General features: G+C 28.2%; 1 protein-coding gene across 1 annotated transcript in view; it reads right to left on the reverse strand.

Moving 5' to 3' along the window:
* LOC142330388 (uncharacterized) overlaps nucleotides 1–21,619 on the reverse strand; it is a 58,498-nt gene extending 36,879 nt beyond the window's left edge. Inside the window, exons 1-5 of the mRNA XM_075375612.1 lie at nucleotides 21,478–21,619; nucleotides 12,549–12,599; nucleotides 4,602–4,683; nucleotides 3,524–3,722; nucleotides 398–540 (exon numbers count right to left, since the gene is read on the reverse strand). Of these exons, the coding sequence (XP_075231727.1) occupies nucleotides 398–540; nucleotides 3,524–3,722; nucleotides 4,602–4,683; nucleotides 12,549–12,599; nucleotides 21,478–21,619 (617 nt within the window). The remainder of the gene's footprint in view (nucleotides 1–397; nucleotides 541–3,523; nucleotides 3,723–4,601; nucleotides 4,684–12,548; nucleotides 12,600–21,477) is intronic.
* Between the last annotated feature and the right edge of the window lie 1,668 nt (nucleotides 21,620–23,287).

Genomic DNA, 23,287 nt, shown 5'->3' on the forward strand with positions numbered 1-23,287 from the left:
TAAGTCAAAATTGAGTCAGAGTTGAATTTTTTTTTTGATTCTTTCATTTTTATTGCTAATTGATTTTACATTCTTCAATATAAATTTATTATCATTAAAAAAGGATAGGCATACAAAAATGCTTACTACATTACAAATTTGTTAAAAGATATTCTGAAGTTGTTATTTTTAATTTGTAATGATTAATAATAATTTAATCACAATTATATATTTAATTTTTATATTATATGTATACTATTTTTATAGAAATTTAATTCACATTTATGCCTCACAAAAAACGTGGTTATTGATTAAGATTTTTTTTTTAATAAAGAGACATGTTTTAAAAAAGATAGGATATATAACATGATTTTATTGATAACATTATAATTTTTTAAAACAAAAATTATTTACTTACTTAACATAAGTTCCATATCCTTCAATAATCTCTTTGGCCTCATTAAATTTCTTCCAAAATAATAATTCCAAAAATGCATGTCGATTTTTTTTTGATATTTCAATAAACTGCTGAATTATAAACTTTCCAAACTTTTGTATTTCCTGTTAATAAAAATCAATAACAAAAAAAATTAATCACATTATGACAGGCTGTTTTAGTAGCTGATACAGTAACTAATTGATATATACCAAATGTTTCGATTCTTACCGTGTATGGATTAATTAGGTTTTGTATTTTTTTCAACTCCTGCAGTTTACCTGATTTATTTATTATGACTTCAGCATGAATCTAAATAAACATTTTAATAACAAAGCTGAAGTGAATTAACTGACAAATATATAAATAAAATCATGATTGCACATCTGACAGAAAGCAATGAATATAATACAACTTACTCTTTTACAAAATACTTTAAAAAGTAAAATGAAGTGAATAAATGAATAAAATATTTTAATTTCATCAAATGTTTTAAATAAGAGATTGCTAGAATGTAATAATGTCCAAAGTTAAATAAATATTATATACTGCTAATTATTAAGAATATATCTACATAAATAAGTAATATATATTTAACATAAACAATCTCCCCATTCTGTCAACCTGCAGAGTGGTAGTTCTCTGCTTTTTATGGGTTTGAATTCTGATTAGACTGTGCTAAAAAAAAACCATTCTCAGCATTAAGAGTAACTGCAATTGGGATAATATCCATAAGTATATAAACAGAAAAATAAATAAATTTAAATCCATGTCAACTTTATGTGATGTAAATATTTTAAAACAGTTCATTATTAGATGTCTAAGAAAATTATAGTCAAATAAAATAAAAATTATTTTAAATATAACTATATTCTCTATATAGAACATTTTGATTCATAAAAAGAAAAACACTACAATTCATAACAAAAAAAAAACAGAATTCGTAACATTTATGAAAATTTAAGAATTTCTGTAAAATGAAACGAGGATAAATCTTGTACTTTTAATAATAATATTAAATATATTAAAATTTCTGTAATGTATTTAGTAAAAATTTAGGAGTAGACAAAAATCTTCGAGAGAACAGAAACATTGCTCAGATAACTCATGAAGTTCTTTTGTAAATTCAAATTTTTAAATAAATTTGTTGTTTTATACAATTTTCCCTAGTTTTTTTTTATGGCTGTCACATGTAAACCACATGCAGACATGACACTAACTAGAATATTCTTCTCTGAGAGTAATGATGTTTACTACATAGCCAATCCTGGCATTGAATGGTGTTTATTATTAGAATGGATGCTTCATTTTGGAAGTGACTGTATCTCATAATCATTTATGTTAAAATCATTTCTTATAAGTTTTTCAATACTTACAAGAATGTAAATGACTTTTTTCTGTTCATTTTGTGATCGAATCTAACTACACAAAAATAATAAATATGAGGTGTATCGTTCAAATTTGACCATTATACAAAGACATTTTATTTATGTTAGTACAAGACTAATGAACCTTGCAAAGAATAATTTTTTTGAAGATCAAGTTATCAAATATAAAAACCAACAAAGAGTTAAAGAAATGCATTAAATAGTTTTTTTTTATATTATTAAATATAGAGTTTACTTTTATTAAATATTCTTAACTAATTTACCTCTTAAATTTTTTTTGTCAAAACATTTGCTATGGTTTTGTTGTGCTCATGAACTAAGGATAGCATTTTCAACATTTCTCTTTTTATTGTATCAATTTACAGATCTGATATATTAGTACAATTATATTAATTACTTTCACTAGTGGACAAGGTTTTGAATCTTTTGCTAGTGAAGCCGAAATAACCAATTATTAGTTAAATAAATTTGTAAAATAATATTAATTTTTTTTAACTTAAAAGAATTCAACAAAACTATTTCTTTAAAAAAAATTGTAATGTTTGTACCGTGTTGAATTTTGTTTTTTTTATATTTTAATGCATTTTGTTATTGGCAAATAAATAAAGGAATAAAATCAAATTTTAGCAAAAATAATCTAAAGTAACATGATAATCTAAGTAACATGATAAGAAAATTTGTAATTCACATTAATTAATATTCAAACGTATGAATATTTCAGCGACTGTAAATTAATTAATTAATTATTTACGTTAGATTTATTATTCCCAGAACTATAATTAATTACTAAGTTTACTCATGTTAATATAACTAAAAAATACCAAGAATAAATAACAATTCTGGGTTAGTAAAAGATATTACAATAAAAAAGATAAAGTAAAAAATAATAAAATTACTTTTTAAGAAAAGAATTGTTCTATTACTTAAAAAATTAAGTAATACAATTTAAATTAAATTTACTTATATATTTACTTTACTTTACTTTATATATTTAATTTACTTTTATATTTACTTATATATACAGCAGAATGTTTCACGAGGAATCTGCAATACAGTTGAAATCTGTTAAAGGTGAAGAATTCAATAAAAAAGATGACTAATTTTAATTATGATAAAATGGTAGGAAATATTAAGTGTAAAAGAGAAGTTAAAAGTTTAAAACTATAACAGACATCAACTGTTGTTTTCTAACCTTTGCTGATTGTGAACTATTATATTTCATTAATTAATTTGTTGGTGAGATTCTGATTGGTTGGTTAAGTGAAACTACACAGTCATTGGACTACTGAATCCTAGAATGATTCTATTGTTAACTTATTCTTTCAGTTCTTAAGTTAAAATATTAAAATTCAATCTTAAACTTTATCAATGGTATACAATGATTTTGATGTGTTGAAATTCTTTTCACTGTCTTAAAGACGATGTAAGTTGCACATGTTACAGATCAATTTTTCCACTGATACTGAAAACAGACAAAACTCCTATAATATTAGCTGATTTTAAAGTCACTAAAGAGACAGCACAATTTGTATAGTGCTTAGAATTCTGATTTCTGGATCAGCTGGTCTCAGCTAATTAAAGTATTATTCAATTTTTTGATAAAAAAATTAAAGCATAAAAATTAAATTTAGCCAAGTTTTTACAACTTTTTTCAAGATGTTGAATGCATCAGTTAATAACCGAGGACATATTACTTAAATTAAAAAAAATATTCTATTACCTTATGTTCAGGATTCCTTGATTCCAGCGCTCTCTGAAATATTCGAAACATTGATGCCTGAAATACCATTGCTGGTAATTTACAATCCCATGCAATTCTATGTAACAATTTAATGACACAGTGATTTGTATAGGCAGTATTCTTCTCAAATTGTGATAACAACATAGTGCAGATTTCTACTGCTTTATAATTAACAAACCTGTAAAAAAATTTTAATGAAAAATTTTGTACCAAAAAAATCAATTCTTTAACTTGATAATTTAGTATTAATTGCAGGTAAGTTAAAAAGCTGAAATCTGACCGTAAGACTACAACTTATAACTATCTACACAGTGTGCTGTAGAATTCCTCAATGAAGTAAAAATAATTCTTTAACAAATCGAATTAAAAACAGTTAGCTGTAATGAATTTCTGTTAAACAATTTTTTCTGTAAAATGGTGTCTTATCTTAGAAATTTTTATTTACGCTATGTTTTATCACTTTGGTTAACCATATAAACATCTTGTAAGAAAAGACAACTCTACAGCTCTACTTATAAAAATACTACTAATCCAATTTTTAACAATAAAAAGGCACTGAATAATCTTTTAGAGATAATAGATAATAGGTTTGGTTTGTCATTTAACATGTTTACATGGATTTAAATAACTTTCATTGCTGATAATCACAGATATAAAAAATACACGAAACAATGCAATATTCTGTAACAAGGAATTAAAAAAAAAGATTAACAAAGAATAGTTATTTTTTAAACTTTGATTTCTTACTAAATTAGTGACAAGAGATTTTACTTTTTTAACATTCTATACTTTCAATGGTTTTGGATGAAATTTTCATTAGATGGAATTTTTAAGATTCAGATTCAGCATTATAATTTATTTCATGTCTTTCATCATTCCAAGGTAGTGTAGGTAGTAATATTCCAAATGTAAAGCATCTATCAAGGCATATTATAAAAGAATACAACATACCATATCAAGATAATTTATTGCTTATTAAATTATCTTAAGTTATTAATAAAAAACCAACATAATTAATCATTATAAAATAGATAAGAAAAACATAATAGGCTGTTACCTATTAACGAAATCATTAAAACTGAAATCATGTTCTTGAACACGAAACTTGTGAGATGCTTCTTGATCTTCATCTTCTTCATCTGAAAAAATTAAAATTGATTTAATTTCAGTATGGCAAATCATATTAAATTACAATCGCTTGAAATCACACACATGTCATCTCGGCAACTCAGTGGTAAAATGACTTTTCATATACAAAAGAGTATTGAGTTCGATTCCTGGTTTAGGCAAATATATTTTCATCGATCATTGGATCACACTTGGGCAAGAATTTATACAATCCATAGAAAAAAAATTTTGAAATGGATGTACTTAACAAGAAAATAACTTTATAAAAACTGGATCAATGGTTCACTAAGTCACATGAAATGGTTGTGGGATGGGTATGAGTACAAAAGGTACTTAAAATTTGGAAAAGTGCCAACAGATCTTAGAGAGCGATGAAACAAAAGTAATTTAGACATGGTTTCTGTAATACAAAGTTCACCACTAGTTTAAATAAATACATATATAAACTAGCAGTAGTGAAACACATTGTAGACTAAATATAATTCATTAAAATTACCACTCCAGCCGGGACATTTTCCAAGTTTTTCACTGATCTGCTGCATCTACCATTTTACCATTTACATTTAATTTATTGGTGTTTTTTTATAGATTTTTCTGAATAAAACAAAAAAAAAATTATAATCAGTTTACATTTATATAATTTTTTATTGAAGATAATAAATAAAGAGGAAAAAATTAATTAATTTCTTCAATACAAATTTAGATTGAAATAAATAAACTTGTATTATGTAAATGAAATACAATGTGAAGTGAAGAATCTAAAATCATTTACAACTTAATACTTATGATAAAAAACTTTTATTCAATAATAATGTTTTACAAGACTTGTATGAAAAACGGTTGAAATCAGCACTACAATCTGCAGAAACTAGTTCTAAAAATCACACAAATTAAAAAAAATCCAGTTTTATCTATTTATATACATAAAAATTTATATAATTAAATATTATTATATACATTAAACTATATAACAAAAAATAAAACAGAATAAAAAACAAATCTTATAAAATATATTCAAAAAAATATAGATCTTCTGAGGAAAAAACTAGTTAACAAGATTCAAGCTCATTGGGAGAAATTAAATATTTTCATAACAGTATCTTGGGTTAAGATTTATTTTTTAATTTAACTTCCAAATTGCGCTTGCCTAGAATCTCAACATTTTTAAACAAAATAGAAATAAAACTAATATATATATCTATCTGAAATAAACATTTAGTTCAAATAATAATGAAGAATCTAACAATCATTAAAAAATACTTATAATTTACTACTCTTAAAAAATAAATAATCTATAAAATATAATAGATGATATAATACCAAAGTATAAATAAACAAAACAGATGATCAAAATGTATATATATATATATATAGAATGAAGAAATGTTGTATAAAAGCTAAATCATGTGTTAAGCAAAAGATTAGGTAAAGGATTTAAGATCAATATTTCATATAATGTTAAATGAAGTGTGTATTGAGACTAAAGTAATAGAACAGGAGTATTTTAACATAAAGATCTTTTGATGTTCCAACATCAAAACATAATTTAAGCAAAAGTATTTTCTATGACAAGTAGATTATAAATCAAATAAATAAATAATTCAATAAATTACGTTTTAGCAATAAAAGACATAAATTTATAAAAATTGTTAAAACGATTTTATCACATTTTTACCCTTTTATCCATGTCGACCTCATTAGTCTCTGCTTCCTCAGAATAGGTTTATTAAACAACATCAATAAAAAAAAAAAAGAAGTGTAGTAATATTCTAAAACAGTAGAGTAGCATCTCTCAACCTGGGGGTTGCGGTGATACGAAAGGGTTTGCAAAATTAGCCTACAACTTTACATGTAAACAAAATAATGAAATCAGTTTATGACAAAAAAAAAATCATTTATTATAAACATTTTACTTACACATAGTAAGTACAAATGTAAAGAAAATAAATTAATGAATTATTGTGTTTGTTTTTCAAATAAAAGTTTTTCTATACATAGTTATATGTTAGAAACACAAAAAAGCAATTTTTTATCAAGTGATAAAAAGATGATTCCTATATTTTACTGCAATCACAGATGAAAAACCCTTTTAACAAAAATAAGATGTGGCAAAAAGGATTAATATTTTCATTACTTCCGTAACTAAATCTTCATATTCACTTCGGCAAGCTAAAACGTATCTAAATCTTCAGATATAAATTGTAGTTGTAATGTTTTTATTGGCAAACATTTTGATGAGCTAGTCATGAATCTCAACCGGTAACTTAGCAACCACAACAACGTTTTCACTAAATGAATTCAGTACCCATCTCTTTGAGAAATCATTTTTATTGTCTGGGTAATAGTCCGCCATTTAGTTCATGCAAATGCATCTTCATGCTATCCAAATTGTGGTGAATAATAGTCTTCTTCATCCAAATTTTTCTTAATATAATTGGAAGTGAGTGGAAACATATCAAAATTTTTACTGTGAAGGTGAAAAATCCAGATATCAAGCTTCTTAATGAAAGCATCAACTCTGTCGGTCATTAATAAAATGTTTTCATCACGTCCTTGTAAATTTACATTCAACTTGTTTAAATGAGAAAATACATCAGCTAAGTAAGCCAACAGCAACATATACTTATTATTCTGTAAAAACATTGAGAATGGCTTTATTTGATCTGGAAAATACTTCTGTATGGAAAAGGAGAGATTTTTCCTTTTCGCCCATTTCATCACATAGTTTTAGCTGACCACCTATTCTGTAATGGTTGACTTTTAATAAACACCATTTTTACAGTTTTACAAAGAATTTGTTTGACATTTTCCGACATATTTTTTGTGGCAAGAGCATGTTTGTCAGGGAAGCAGTGCGTCCATTCTGCCCTTGGTATAAGATGATCTTTTAATTTTTTCAGAAATCCACTGTTCTTTCTGTTATCCCCATTGCACCATCAATACATGCTCCAATACATTTTGTACAATCTATGTTCCTTTTAGTAGCTTCATAAAAACCATCAAAAAGACATTGTCCTGTTGCATGACCAGGTATTGATTTGCAAAATTATATATTTTCTTTGATTGATCTGTCCTTATCGTATTCATATTTCATAAAATATAAGAACTGAGAAATGTTGCCACAACTGTTGATTCATCAAACTGAATACTAAAAAACTCACTTGAACTCATTTGCTGAATTATCTGATCGCAAACATAGGCAGCCATGTCATCGATTCGCCTAGAAACTAAGTCATTAGAAAGCAGAATTTTTTTCAGTCTTTATACTTCTTCCATGTCTATTAAAACACTGACTATATCAACTGCAGCAATATGAGGTTTTCTGCAATTCTATGGGGTTTGAAAATTTTGGCTGCTCTTAATGCTACGAGATAGATGTTTCAAGTACACTTTTATCAGTATGGCTATTTACAAACAGAAGCTTGTTGATTTCTCAATGTATGTAACTTTCTTTCCAAAAACACAAGGGTTTGCTTTTATGATCTCGATGTTTAGTTTCCAAGTATCAAATTCATTTTAATGGCTTCTGCTTTCATTGGAGAAGACTTCAAAGTAAACAATGCATTGTGGTTTTCCATTCAATGAGGTGAAACCACAATTTAAATAACTGGCTTTGAACAATTTTGTCTTTATATTAATCAATTCACTGGATGTACATGGTTCACTTCTTTTTTCACAATTTAACCATTTTGGATAAGAAACTAATTTGAAAAAAAACCGTTACACTCTTTGACCACACACTAAAAAACCAAAACCTCAATAATTATTATTATTTTCACAAAAATATGCTTTTAAAAATTTAAATAAAGGCACAAGACGCATCAAAATAAAACTGACATTCTGCAATTCCTTATGCCTTACTGCTGAGACCATGACCTGTTCAAACGTATCATATTTGAATATGATGCTCTCACAGCAAATATTATGTAAGCTGACCATATTACAAGGAGCGCGTACACACAAAGTTGGAACCTATAAATTGCTCATTTGTACGCTTCATACATGGATATTATACTCATCGCAATCAACGTAGCTAAATAGTTTTACTGTGTTTCATTAAGTTGGGATTGGGGGGAGTCACAAAGTATACATTATATCAGGTGTCCAAGAATTATCTGAACAACTATGATGTATTATTAGAAAAAAATAATAGTCCTATTAATGAATAGTTGGACTCTCTTTAACAGGTAACTCACAAAGTTTCCTTCAGCAAATGCTAGGTAGCACTGTGATTGCATGCGTAATCGCATACGTCAGTCGCCATGAATCCAAAGATGAAAGGACAATGATATAGAATGGTTTATTTAAACAAGATTAAACACACAAGTTTGACACAATTTTAGAATTTGATAAAACTTAGAGCCAGCATCTAGATCAAGTATTCGTTCATGGTATGATAAATTTAAAGAAACTGGCATTTTTGAAGATAAGAAGGTTGCAAAGGCAAAATTAGAATATCAGATGAAAAAAATGGATATCATTCGTCAGTCTTTAATTCATAGCCCTGGGAAGGTAACTCGGATTGGAGAGTGTGAGTTAAATATTCTGCGATCTATAATTCAAAATATTTTACAACAAAATGAAAATTGTGTTTTTATATATTAAAAATATTGCAGCACATTACATCACAAGATCTCACTGCCAGAAAGGAAATTGCTGTGGAAATGTTTGAAAGAATTGAAAATGATGATTGTTACTTTAAAAAAGTTATGTTCTCAGATGAGGCTACATCTCACATGTCTAAAAAAGTGAACACTCAGAACATGCGAATATGGGAAAGTCAGAGAACCCACATTTTACTCTTGACCGTATTAGAGTTCAAAAATTAATGTTTGGTGTTGATTGCTTCACAATTGTATGATTAGACGTTTTTTCGTAGTGAAAATGGCAGTTAACGCGAATATTTATATAAACTTGTTAAAATAGTTTATTTACTCTCAGCTTATAGAATTAAAAGCAAAATCATATGCCAACAAGATGGAGCGCCGCTACATTAAGGTTTATTATACGTGAATCCCTAAACTACACATTCCCAAATCGCTGTATTGAATGTGAGACTAATTGCTTGGCCACCTTGATCACCATATATAAATCCAAGTGATTTTTTCCTATCTGGTTTCATTAAGGATGATGAATACAAAATGCATTCGAACTCATAGGTGTGGATATGTTACAACAAACGTGGCAAGAAATTGATTACTGGTTGGATATTTTGTGAATTACTAATGGTGCACAAATTGAATGTCTGATTATAGATAAAAAAGCTTTCAGTTTTAATTTTTCTAAATTCATAAAACCTGTCTTTGTATCTTAATAAATAAATAATTTACTCAATATCAGAGTTATTTAGATAATTCTCAGATATCTGGTATATTTTTTTTACTTTTTGGGGGTCTAGAGCTAAAAAGGTTGAGAAACCGCTGTAGAGAAAATATCTGAACTAGTGAAATAAAATGCACTGTTCTGCAGTTAATAAAATCAGCTGGTATAATTATGGGTAATGAAACTCTGTATTCATACAATAAAATACTTAAATATAAATTTATTTATATATTTAATTATATTTGTAATATATTATTTACTTTAAATAAATATATATTTAATGTAAAATATATACTTTATATTTTTGTAGATTATGAATTATGAATAATTTAAATAGTCAGTCATCTTGTTGATATTATATTTGATCATTATGCATAATTTTTTCACTGCTGTTTATTTCTATTTTTTCAAGTAAGAGGAATTTAAATTTGTCTCTTGACTACCAAAATTGACAAGTTTTCTGGTAATATTTTCTAGTCCACATGAAAATTAGAAATCAGATTTCCAATTTTGCAGATATGATAAGGATAATTATATTTTTAATTATTCACTTTATATCCTTTAGATTTCCCTGATTATCGTTTTTTAAAGTTTCTATTCATCATTTTCTTATACAAAATTGTTTTATAATTTGCACTCCATATTCTGTTTTGTAGAAATATGTTTTAATATAAATATTAGAATTAGATAAATTATTGTAAAATGATTAATTTAATAATTTTATTTTAGTTTTAATAACAATTTAATCTTAGTAAATTTTTTCTATTAATTTTTTATTTAATATTGTAATATTTTTTGTTCATTATATAGTTAATTCAATTCTTCAACCTATCAATATTATCCCATTTGTACAGTTTAACTTCTATTAATCTTAATATTACTTTATTTTTATACAATATCTTAAAACTGAAACATATTATTGTAAAGTAGTTACTACGGGAAAAAATAAACGCAATAAAAAATATTTTTTAATAATTAAAAAAAACAACATGGATATAAGTTATTAAATAATAGCTTATAATAACCAATAAACATAACAGTTCAAAAACTACTCACTCGCTCACTTGTAGTTTGACTTCGACTATTCTAACATTATTTGCCACACAAATTATACACAACTCTTATTAAAGCAAGAATTATTGGGTATTTGGCAATTCCTTTTCCATTCAGAAGACATGCTATGCTACTGACTAGTAATTAGTACTATTAAAATACATGAGAAATACATGTGCCCTTTCTGAACATAACTCTTTTATTATTTTTTCCAAAACACGCTAGATTAATTTAAAAATATACAATATTGAACCAATACTAAATTTATTTTGTCTCTCTCTATGAATCACGAGACCTTGCTGATGGTGCGGGGGCTTGAGTGATCAGTGATATGAGTAGCTGGACTGAAGGTGCAAACATATTAGAGAGGTATCAGTTGAGAGCCAAACTAAGGAATGACTCCTGAAAGAGGGCAGCAGCTCTTTCAGTAGTTGTTAAGGATGTAGGCCAGGAGAACTTAAACAGTCATGTCAATATCACTCAATCTTCTGGGTATTGTGCAGCTGAAAGCAATGGAAAACTACGGCTGTTTTTTTTTTTTTTAAGAAGATGTAGCTCTTTGCATTTTCATGTAACAAAGATGAAGGCACTTTCCTTGATAAAATATTTCGCAGATAAACCAGTCCCCCGTTCAGATCTCCTGGTGGGGACTGCTAAGAAAGGGTTCACCAGAAAATTAAAAATTAACATTCTACAAGTTGGAGCACGGAATGTTAGAAGTCTAAAAAAGGTTGGTAGGTTAAAAAATTTAAAGAGGGAAATGGATAAATTAAATGTAGAAGTAAGAATTAGCGAGGTTTAGTGGGAAGAGGAAAATAACTTTTGATTGTGATTTAAGAATAATTAACTCAGTATCAAATAAAGGGCAGGCAGGAGTAGGTTTTGAAATGAACAAGAGGATAAGGAAGAGAGTAGAATATTTCAAAAAGCTTAGCAATACAATCATTATAGCAAGGATAAAATCAAAACCTAAGCCGACAATAATTGTTAATGCCTATATGCCTACAAGTGCCCATGATGATGATGAGCTAGTGTGCATATGAAGAAGTTAACGAAGCAATTAAATACACAAAAGGGGATGAAAATAATAATAGAGATTAAAATATAAGCATCGGAAAAGGCAAGGAAAGAAATACTGTGGGTGAATACAGACTGGTCAAAAGGAATGAAAGAGGGGACCACTTATTGCATGAAGTATAATTTAGTAATAGCCAACACGCAGTTTAAAAATCATATTAGAGTAATATACGTATGGAAAAAGGTGATACTGCAAGGTATCAGATAGATTATACTGATATGATCTACATAATGTGAAATTATTTTATTAGAACGAATAAAAGATTTATTTATAACTGAATGTCAATGCTTAAATTATTGGTGTTATTTGTCTTAAGGTTGGAGGAGATACAGAATAAAAGTCCACTGACAAAAAGTTTTTCTGAATGATACTAATAGTGCTCATTTCCAAAAATTTGCGGAAATAAGAAAAAAAACATTTTACCTTCTTCATTAGTGGCTGCATTATCTCCATCTTTTCTCAGAACATTACCATCTGTAACAAACAAAATGATTTAAATAGTCACAATTCATTAGCTGCTATTTATTAAATCAAAAATAAAGAAAAAAATAATTATTTAATACATTCTGAAAAGAAAACATTGCATTTATTTAAAAAGTGACAATCAATTTAGTCTGTATCCTTTTAAACTGATATTTCAAACCTATTTCTGATATTTTAAATTAACTGATTTAATTAAAATTTAACGTAAGAAAAATTTAATTTTTCAATCATTATAATGTCTCAAGTATGTGTTGTTAAAAGAAAAGTTGGGAAATTTATTTTATTTGATATTTATCTCCTATCAAAGTTGCTTTTAAAACTGAAGGGACACAAAATTAGAATACAAAAAATATGTCCAACACTCATTCATTTAAATTAATACGGATGAAAATCAGCCTGAATTGACAAAAAAAAAAAAAAAAAACACTTTTTATTAGACTCCACAAAAAGAAGAGTAATGCGTAAAGTGTTATATATTTATTTTAATGCCCTTGTTAATGGTAAGATGGCAGCATTAACTGTGAGCAAAATTATTAGATGCAATTATGAAAATATTAACAATAATAATAAAAATAAATTTTAATAAGTGAGTAAGTCATGTATAAAAAGTATTATTAATATATAAATTAATCACTGGGAACTCTAGAAAAATATATTGTAACTTGCACTTCAAAAAGGAAAAGAAGTTATAAGCATGTAAGAAAAAGAGGACAAGGATACAATCCAGACAATAATATTAATTATAATATAATAATTAATTACAATTAGCAATTTATTTATTTTATTTACCATTTGGTAACATTAAAATTTAATCATTACATTTTTCTTTTAAAGAACCAAAATTATTTTGTTCTGGCAAAAAAAAACATCATTGTTCTTTTTTTTATAACTAGTTTTACAAACTTGCTTTGTCTTGTAACAGAAAACTTAACGATAATTATAACCAACCAAATAAATTATCAGCATTAGTGGGTTATAATTTATATAATTGTTGAACTCAATGAAATCCTGTTTACTGAGACAGAGAATAATTGTAGAATACTTCTACAATAATTAGGTTTTGAAGGGTTATGTTGGGAAATGAATGAATACCTTTTGATAACGTAAACATATCAATTTATCATGTACTGACTTTTTTCTATAAGAATATCTAAAAGAGTGTACTCTCTTTGCTTAATAATGACAGAAGACATAAAATGTAAATTAGAAAGAAAACTGTAGATATAACAATACAAATATTAGAAAATCTTAAGAACATTTTTATTCAGTGCTAACATTGTTCAAAAAAGATTATGAACTTTTTTTATGCAAAGCCAGTCCTAGGGACTTTAAAAAACCATATCATGAATTAACAAAGAATTATGGCCAACATACAACATTAAAATCAAATAAACTGCAATTAAATGGTTAATTACTACTAATAATAAAAAAAATTATATAGTATTAGCTGCTGGTACCATCTCTTTCAGAAATTTAATCTGATACACCCAACCTAGTTTTATGTAAAGAGAGATTTATTAATTTAATTTTAAAATACATGTCTTCAATGATTTTTAAGTAATGTTTACAATCTTTTGCTCTTAACTTGGAAGTTGTATTAATTTGGTCTCCAATATGATGGAGTGTTTTGATGTGGCTTTAAATTATGTTGTTCAACATGAATTTTGCTTTTATACCTTATGTCATGGATTTCGTTAAACTTATTTTTACAGAAAACATTTTTAAAATATAAAACTTTCATGTATGTGTACAAACATATAACTATCAATAAACCTAACGATACAAAAAATTATTTATGTTACATTTGTTTCACATCTACCAGAGTTACAGTGTCACTTTTCTGAATTTTAAAAATTCTGTACAACATTATAACAAACCTAACAAAAGCAATTACTTTTATATTTAATACGAGACATTAACTAATTAACTTTGCATTGTTTAGCCTAGCAATTTTTTTTTAAACGCATACACTAAGCACTAGCTTACATGTAACCAAGAATATACCTATACCAGGAAAACCTTTTTCATTGGTAATCCGCCTAGAAATTTACATTTTGATTGCATATTTAATTGGTGTTTTTGTTTATTGTTTTTATTTTGAAATTGAATAAAACCTGTTTTTTCTTTACTTAATACCAGCAATTATGTGAAAAGTAGACCTTCCTCATTTCACATTGAATTTAACTGGGCTTTGTAAACTAAATAAATTACAGTAAAACACAAAGTAAAATTGTTGATTTTGGAAGGATTACCTTCAACAAAAATAAATGTACTTTATCACCAACACTGAATGGCCTCTGTGACTGATGACTATCAAGAACTATATCTCAATGTTTTTAACATTTTTTTAACTATAGTAAATAAAATAAATAGGGAATAAAGGTATTAATTATAAGATTGTATTAAAAAAGTAATTTATATGGTGGTGAGTCACTGAGTGAAGGCTAACAGTCAGTGATCTACCTAAAGTAATATTAGCCATCATTTTGAATAGAAAATGAAAAATCATACAGGTACTTAAATTTGCTTAATAACAGGGAAATTCACCAAAAGTTTTATAACAGCATCAGAAACATATGAAAAGGTCAACTAAAATAGGACCTTACTTTGCTGAGCCATAGTTTAATGGTATTAATTAAATGACAGATATTCCATTTTAATTCAACAAATCATCAATAATTTTTATTTTGATGATATTTGGTATATTATAACTACCAATTTTGTAGTGACCAAAAAATATTTAAAAAAAATGTTTATCTTGAGTAATAGACTATTTTCTATATTTATTTTACATCGTACATTCTTATTTTACATCGTACAGAGGGTCAAAAAAGCTTTTTGGAAAGAGTAAAGATGGAACTTCATCTTAGTGTACTCAAAACTCATTTTGTTACATAACCAGATCTTGTAATGTTTACTGAAATTATGTTTACAAATTGTTGTTTTTTCCAATTTTTGGCCCAAAATAAATAATGGAGGGCTTAAGGTAACAGGCCTGTTTTTTACCTTTTAATTCTTAGGCAATAGTAGTACTTATTAAAAATAAATTGCACTGTTACCGAGTGTCCTTCATTTAAAAAAATGGCCGCCAAATCATACGATTTTGAAAATGTCTCACTTTTGGGGCCTAAAAACCACATGTGGGTAGATTGTTTATAGCAGTAAGTATTTTTGATGTACTTCAAAACCATATAAAATTTATCTTGTTACTTTTGTTACAAAAGGAAAATTTTGAGAGAATTTAGAGAGAACTTTCATTACAATACATTCATCCTCCAACAAGTTTTCCTTTTTAATGTTGAGGAAATTAGCTTGTTTTTTTGCAACAAAATAATGCCTTTTTAGATTATTTAAATTTTCAGAAACTTTATTTAAATAATCTTGAAATGGAAGAATTTGAGTAGTTAGTTCACAATGGCCAACAGAAACCCACTGTTTGAAGATAATTTCAGAATCAAAATCATCCCAGTACCTGGACATTTTTCACACTGTGCATGCAGGTTTCATTTTCTATATCAGATACCATGGTTGAAAGGAGAATTTTATAACCAAATTACATTTTCAGAGCAGATAACATGAGTTTTAAATTTTGGTTGGGTGACACACACACATACACACACACACACACACACACACACACACACACATACACACACACACACACACACACAGGGTCAGGTACTATAAAAAAACAATTTTTAAATTGTTTTTCGTTGAAGGATGTGTTCAATTCTTTTAAGCCACAAAAGATAAGCCTTTTTTGAATATTAATTTTCTTCCCATCAGCTTGTCTTGCAGACACAATCCTTCTTGCCTGGCATCATTCAGCTGCGCTCATTATTCAGGTAAAAATCTTGGACACATTTAATAACATTTTCAACAATTACGTGACTGGGTTTCTTTTTGCTGATTTGAGGCGAAATTCCACTTGTTTTAACTAATTGTTTGGATTGACGGGTTAAATACTGACTAACACTAAACTCATTTTGAATGTTTCAGCTGCTTGGAAATAAACTTAAAATATTAAGTTTTTCTAGGGTTGATGTAACTGTTTTCATTTTATCCTTTATTTTAATGATTAATTCTTGATATTTCCTACCTAAATCAGCATAAATTTGTGGTACTAAACTGGTTTCTTCTGTAGAAATATTTAAATCAAAGGAATTGGCTATTTTTGTAACTTTATTTTTTAAAATTGGTTCCTTTGTGATGCTCAATAATTTTTTAACCTAACGGGGGAAATGGCAAGTGCTGAACAAGCTTTATTCAGCGACTCGTCTATAACACATTGAGGATCGAATATACGAGGTCTGTAAATAAAATAATAAGACAAATTTTCTTTTGGCAACCTAAGTGGCAACACTGTAAAGTTACTAGTAAACGTGTGGTTATATGAACAGCTGATTTATATTAGGTATTAATATTTTTAGTCGACTGTTGTCACGTGAGACGTAAACAATCTTTTCGTGAAACGAGTTTTTGTTGTGCGTCACAGAAATGAGTTATACTAATTATGAGCAACGTTGTGCAATCAAGTTTTGTGTTAACTGGGTGAGAATGGTACTGAAACTTTTTCAAAATTGAAAAGGGCGTATGGATATGAAGCTCTGTCAAGGTCCCAAGTTTTTAGGTGGTTTAAAGCATTTTCAGAGGGCCGGTGGATCCATGCTCTGGAAGACCGTTAACGTCAAAATGTGACGACAATGTTGAGGGAATCAGACTTGATACGGTACGACCGGCGATTAACTGTTAGAATGATTGCAGAACAATTGAATTTGAACCGTATCACAGTCCATCAAATTTTGACAAACGAATTGGACATGGAAAAATTTATGCAAAATTGATCTCAAAAAACCTCACTGTTGAACAGAAAAACAACAAGAGTGGAAGTGTGCCGCGATCTTCTAGGGCGAATTGAAACTGAACATGATTTTATAAAAAATGTTATTACTGCTGATGAATCTTGGATATTTGAGTACAACCCAGAAACAAAACGCCAGAGCAAGGGTAGCGCACTACAACCTTACCATGTCCCAAAAAAGCAAAAATGAGCAAATCAAAACCATACAATTTATTTTATTGATAGTAATGGCATTGTCCACAAGGAGTTTTTGCCTGCACGACAGACTGACAGTAAATCAATATGTTTAATTCTTGAAATCAATATGAGAAATTCTTGAACGATTGCGGAAAAGTTACCCGCGTGAGATCAGCCATCAAAGACAACTGAATGCTACATCATGACAATGCACTTGTCACACTGCACTCTCAATTAATGAGTTTTTGGCAAAGAAAAACATTCCTGTAGTTGGTCAACCACCTTCTTCACCTGACTTGATCCCTGCGATTTTTTTTTGTTCCTGACTTTAAAAAAACACCTCAAAGGACACTATTTGGGAAAACGTTAAAAAAAATTTAACCGACCATCTGCAGGATATTCCGGTTTCTGAGTTCCAACACTGTTACGAAGAGTGGGAAAACCGTTTGAAGCGTTGCGTGGCTTCCAAGGGAACTATTTCGAAGGTGATAATAGAGTCCATGTATAACTGGATTGTAAAATAAACGTTTTTCTGAACCGGTATCATTACTTTATTTACAAACCTCGTATCTTGAAATTCCGGTTTGCTTTCAAATTTGGATAGCTTGTTGAAAGTATCAATGATATTTCTCGAAGAGATTTCTGAACCGGTTTAGTGTGACAGCTAAATGGGTCAGAGCAATATTTCCTATATATATGAAAATAATAACTAAATATTCGGTTTTATGAAAAGTACCGATATTTTTTGTTTCAGTACATTCGCTTCTTAAAGATATCAATGTTATTTGATATTCAGTAAGCTCTAAAATAACGTGTTTACTTTTCAGGATTACGTAAACATTCATGCGTCCATGCATGTCTATTTACTTTTGTGTTTAAACACGAGTCCGTGTGTATGAGTCATACTTTAAAATATAGGCTATCTCATTATAGATATATCAAAATATTTTGCATAGTAGGCCTTCATTACTATCTGAAAAAAATTTTTGGATACGTTGTTCACGGTTAGAAGGAACAGTGTTTTTAGCGATTTTGATGGCTTCATTACTCAACCCCTTTGAATAACAAAATAAATTTTATATGGTTTTAAAGTACATAAAAGGTACTTACTGCTGTAAACATTTCAGATTTTTGCCACCTGTACCACTTGTGGTTTTTGAGCCCCAAAAAAGAAGACATTTTCAAAATCTTACGATTTGGCGGTCATTTTTTAATCACGGACACTCGTTAACAGTCAATTTTTTTATTATAAATACTACTAGTACGTAAGAGTTAAAAGGTAGAAAACAGGCCTGTTACCCTAAGCCCTTCATTAATTATTTTGGGCCCAAAATTAAAAAAAAAAAAAATTTAAACAAGATTTGGTTATGTAACAAAATGAGTTTTGAGTAGACGAAGATGAAGTTCCATCTTTACTCTTTCCAAAAAGCTCTTTTTGACCTGTGTATGATGTAAAGTAAGAATGCTACAGCTTTTGGAAAAAGTGACGAGAATGGTTGTTTTTACCTGTTGCCAAGTAAGAAAATAATCTAATACTCAAGAAAAACATTTTTTTTAAATATAAAAAAATATTTTCTGACCACTACAAGGTGGGTAGTTGTTGTATACCAAATATTATCAAAATCAAAAATAGCGATGCGATAAAATGTTTGAAAATTTGTTGAATTAAATGAAATAACCCGTGAAAATGTTATGTAATGATCAGCTGGGATACTAGTTCAGCATGTATAATACTGTTATTTAGTTATTATCAGTATACAGATATAAAAGACCTGATAAGAATCTTTGATTTGCTAATTCAAAACAAATGCAGAGCAAAATGTTTATCAAACATTGCACGGTATCATGTACTATTTGTTTACTGCTTATAAATTTATTATCACAAACTATAATAATGAATAATCATACCTGATGATGGGAACATATTCCTAAAACATGCTGATATTAGAGAAAGTTGCAGGATGGATTTAAATCAAGATAAATACAAAAAAAAAAAGGAATTGAATATTAATCAAACCTTAGACATAGTTTTCAAAATAAACCGAATATCCAGTTTCATAATACACGAAAGTTAAAAATAATAATCTTATTTTTAAAATTCATAAGAAGGGACTCTGATGTTACCTTGCTACCCTTGACTCCATTGCAGATTGTTGGGCACAAATCCTGGCCAGGTTTGGCATTTTTATATACTACAAAAACTATTTCATATTCTTATGCACAAACTTTGAGCTTATACGGTGAATGAATCATAAAAAAGTAAAATCAAAAGAAGAAGCTTTTCGTATAACTAATCCTGTTTCAAATTGTTAAATGCATTTATTTATTTTTACAGCACAAACAAAAAACAAAATATATTGTTACACATTTTCAATCATCGAGATTAATTTTATTACAAAACTATAATAATATATTAAACAATATTTAACAATAAATTATCGCTTATCATGCAGTAGTACAAAACAATAAAACATCATAATTCAGTGACACTAAAAGGATATACTTCGTCTTTTTGCACACATATAAATTTCTACATCCTTATTATAACAACTAAATATCGGTGTAACGGTTGTTTATTTAATTTTATAAACAGTATTCAAATAATTAATTCATAATACACAGACTGGAATACATCTGTAGTTACTATATTCATCTATTACTAGTCTACTATTATATTCATACTGCATTCCGAATTGATGTTATCTCTATATCTGCATAGCTGTTACTGCTGCATTCATATTTACCAAAACATTACTCTTGTTGATGCAGTTGTAATTCAATTAGCAATCTGAAATTAGATTATTCTTCCCAATTTAATTTATAATAAAATAATCACATAAATGTGTTTAATAAATATTTAACAAGCTTAAATTGTTATATTACAATTTCAATACCTAGATACAATTTCAATGAATATAAAACTGGAAAAAAATCATTACTTTGTCTCTTTTTAAAAAAGAAAAAAAGATGATTATATATATATATATAAATATAATGATTCCAAATTGCATGGCATTCTCTCAGAAGATGATTCTATAGCTAAAAATAACAAAAAAAGTTCATATAACCTTAGATCAGAATCTGGTTCATTAGCGAGTTTTATCCATCTAAACATATTACAAAATTTTATTTTTTATAGGTTGGCAATAACAGTTGAACAACAATTAAGTTTAGTGTCTAGTGTTTAAATATTGATTTGACTGGTGTTTGTGCTGTTATTGTTTGGTTAGTCATTAACAATGGATGATAGCACAAATTTATTTTCATCTGTATAGTTGACAAACATGTTGTTAATCTACGATAAAGTAAATAAAATAGGATTGGCTGCGATGCGTGAATACTGGGAAAATTATCCAGATCGATGAGTACCAGATTGTAAAACATTTGAGGCTTTGGCGAGGCGAGTTCAAGAAACAGATATACTTAAACCACAATGGTTCGATGTACATTTCGTGAGAAATGACAATGTTGAAGAAGCAATATTGAATGCAGTACGAAGGCTCAACGAAGACGTTGTGCCTTCAATTTTGTTTTCAATTTTTTTTTTTTTTTTTTGTTTATACCAACCTTTTTTCTTATTTTAAGTTACAGCATCAACTCCCGAGAGATTGACGCGCAATTTGGAACCACTCTCTCTCTCTGTGTGTGTGTTTATATATATAAACACACACACTCAGAGACCGATACTAGCGGACCGGACAGACGTCCTGTTCAAACGTTGTAAATCCAAAAATTAAAAAAAATTTCAAATAAACTATAAAGTTTTTAAACTATAAACTATAGACCGTTTTGATGAAAAAATATGTAAAAAAAAAATTATTTTTAAAATACCTGACGCCACCACGCGTACAGTTATCACAACCTGACCTATGAGATCTTTCAGCGTTCTATCGAGAGCTTCAAATGAATGCTTGTGAGCCATAGTGCATTCATCCCAGATAATAATTTTGCATTTTCTAAAAACTTCAGCCATGCCTAAATGCTTCCTTATGTTACACACTGCGTCTGGATTTGTGTGAATGTTCAATGGCAACTTGAGTGCTGAATGCGCAGTCCGCCCACCATCAAGCAAGGTCGCAGCAATGCCTGATGAAGCAATTGCCAACGCAAAAACGTTTCCAAAGTTGCCACTATTTCTAGCTCCTCCATTTACTCGATGTGGTTGTATCGGCAGCGTGTGTTAATTTGTTGCTCCTCGTTGCACATGAAGTAGATTTGCAAAAAATTTGGATCGGCATCTGGCATTGAGAACAAAGAACCAATTTGACGATACACTCGGCCCTGAATCTTAAAATTAATTCAAAATTAAGACCGTTCTCATTCTGAACGAATTTTGTCATTTGGAAGCGAGAATTGAATTTACGAATTTTACGCAAAAACAATTTCGATTGAGGTATGGCTCCAGCCATTAGTGTTTTCAACGGTTCTGGCGGCGAATTCAATGGTGGAAGTGAAACTTTTCCTGATGCGCAGCAAAGACCGGCCGATTCACATTTGTATTTAAATGCTCGACAATTAGTGGATGTGACGAATAGTCTACGTCCGGCTCATATTCGAACGCAAGGCGGTGAAGTGATGCACGTATCAATTCGCGACGTTCTTGCACGCGCTGTCGACTATGTGCTCTGTGTGCGTCGGCGACTGTCTTTGTCTCAAAACATTAGCTTGAAGACGTTGATAGTGATGCTCTCGACTTTCATTTGCACGTGTATTTGCAACCTGATCTCTTAAATTTACATTATCCGTCAATTGATCTTCTGCCGGTCTATTTAACCGACGGTTATCGACTTTTTGTGCATGCCGTGTACGTCGTAAAATTAATAATAATTAGTATAATAATAAATTTTAAACCACATTACTGCTAATTTTCACTTCAAATCATTCTAAAAAAGTACCTTCTAATTTTTTTTTATTTAATAATTTTGAAGTTTCATAACTATGCGATAGCTTAATTAATTACACGATAAAAAAATTAAAGCACTGTAAAAAAAAGGAACGTAGTTAAAATTTTAGTAGACATTTTTATCGTTCTTTATTTTAACATCTATTTTACCAAATTTTTAATAATTGTAAATTGAAAACAATTTTTGAAAGTTTTTTATAAAAATTAATCGGCTACAAAAATTAGAACATAATTTTTTTAAATATACTTTAAACTATAATTATTTTTATTTTATAAATGTTATAATTTATTTTACAAACTTACATTTTTATTTTTCAAAGAGCGTTCTTATTTTTCTTCATAAGTTGCATAGAATCAAATGAGAACTGACAATTTAAATTTGTAGGTTAAGTTGATTGTTATTGAATGCATGTGTATAGATCATTAACATTCATGAAAAATACTCACTTCAGTACTACACCTTACAAATTTGCACAATGTATAATTTTTAATTACACTTTAAAACGTTATTTCAGTAAGTAATAATATAACATAATATAATATTCTCAATCAGCGCGCAATTCTAAACGCAATCGCAATGCTGCCTACCGGATCCAATTGTGAACCTTAACCGTCCCAAGATCAACAACACATACATGGATAAATTAATTAAAAAAACATTTTCATCAGACCAAATTGTGAATCTAAACCATTCTCGAATCAACTTAATCACACACACAAAATTTCATCAAAATCAGT

This window comes from Lycorma delicatula, chromosome 9 (genome assembly GCF_047948215.1).
Source record: "Lycorma delicatula isolate Av1 chromosome 9, ASM4794821v1, whole genome shotgun sequence".
Taxonomy (NCBI): Eukaryota; Metazoa; Arthropoda; class Insecta; order Hemiptera; family Fulgoridae; genus Lycorma; species Lycorma delicatula.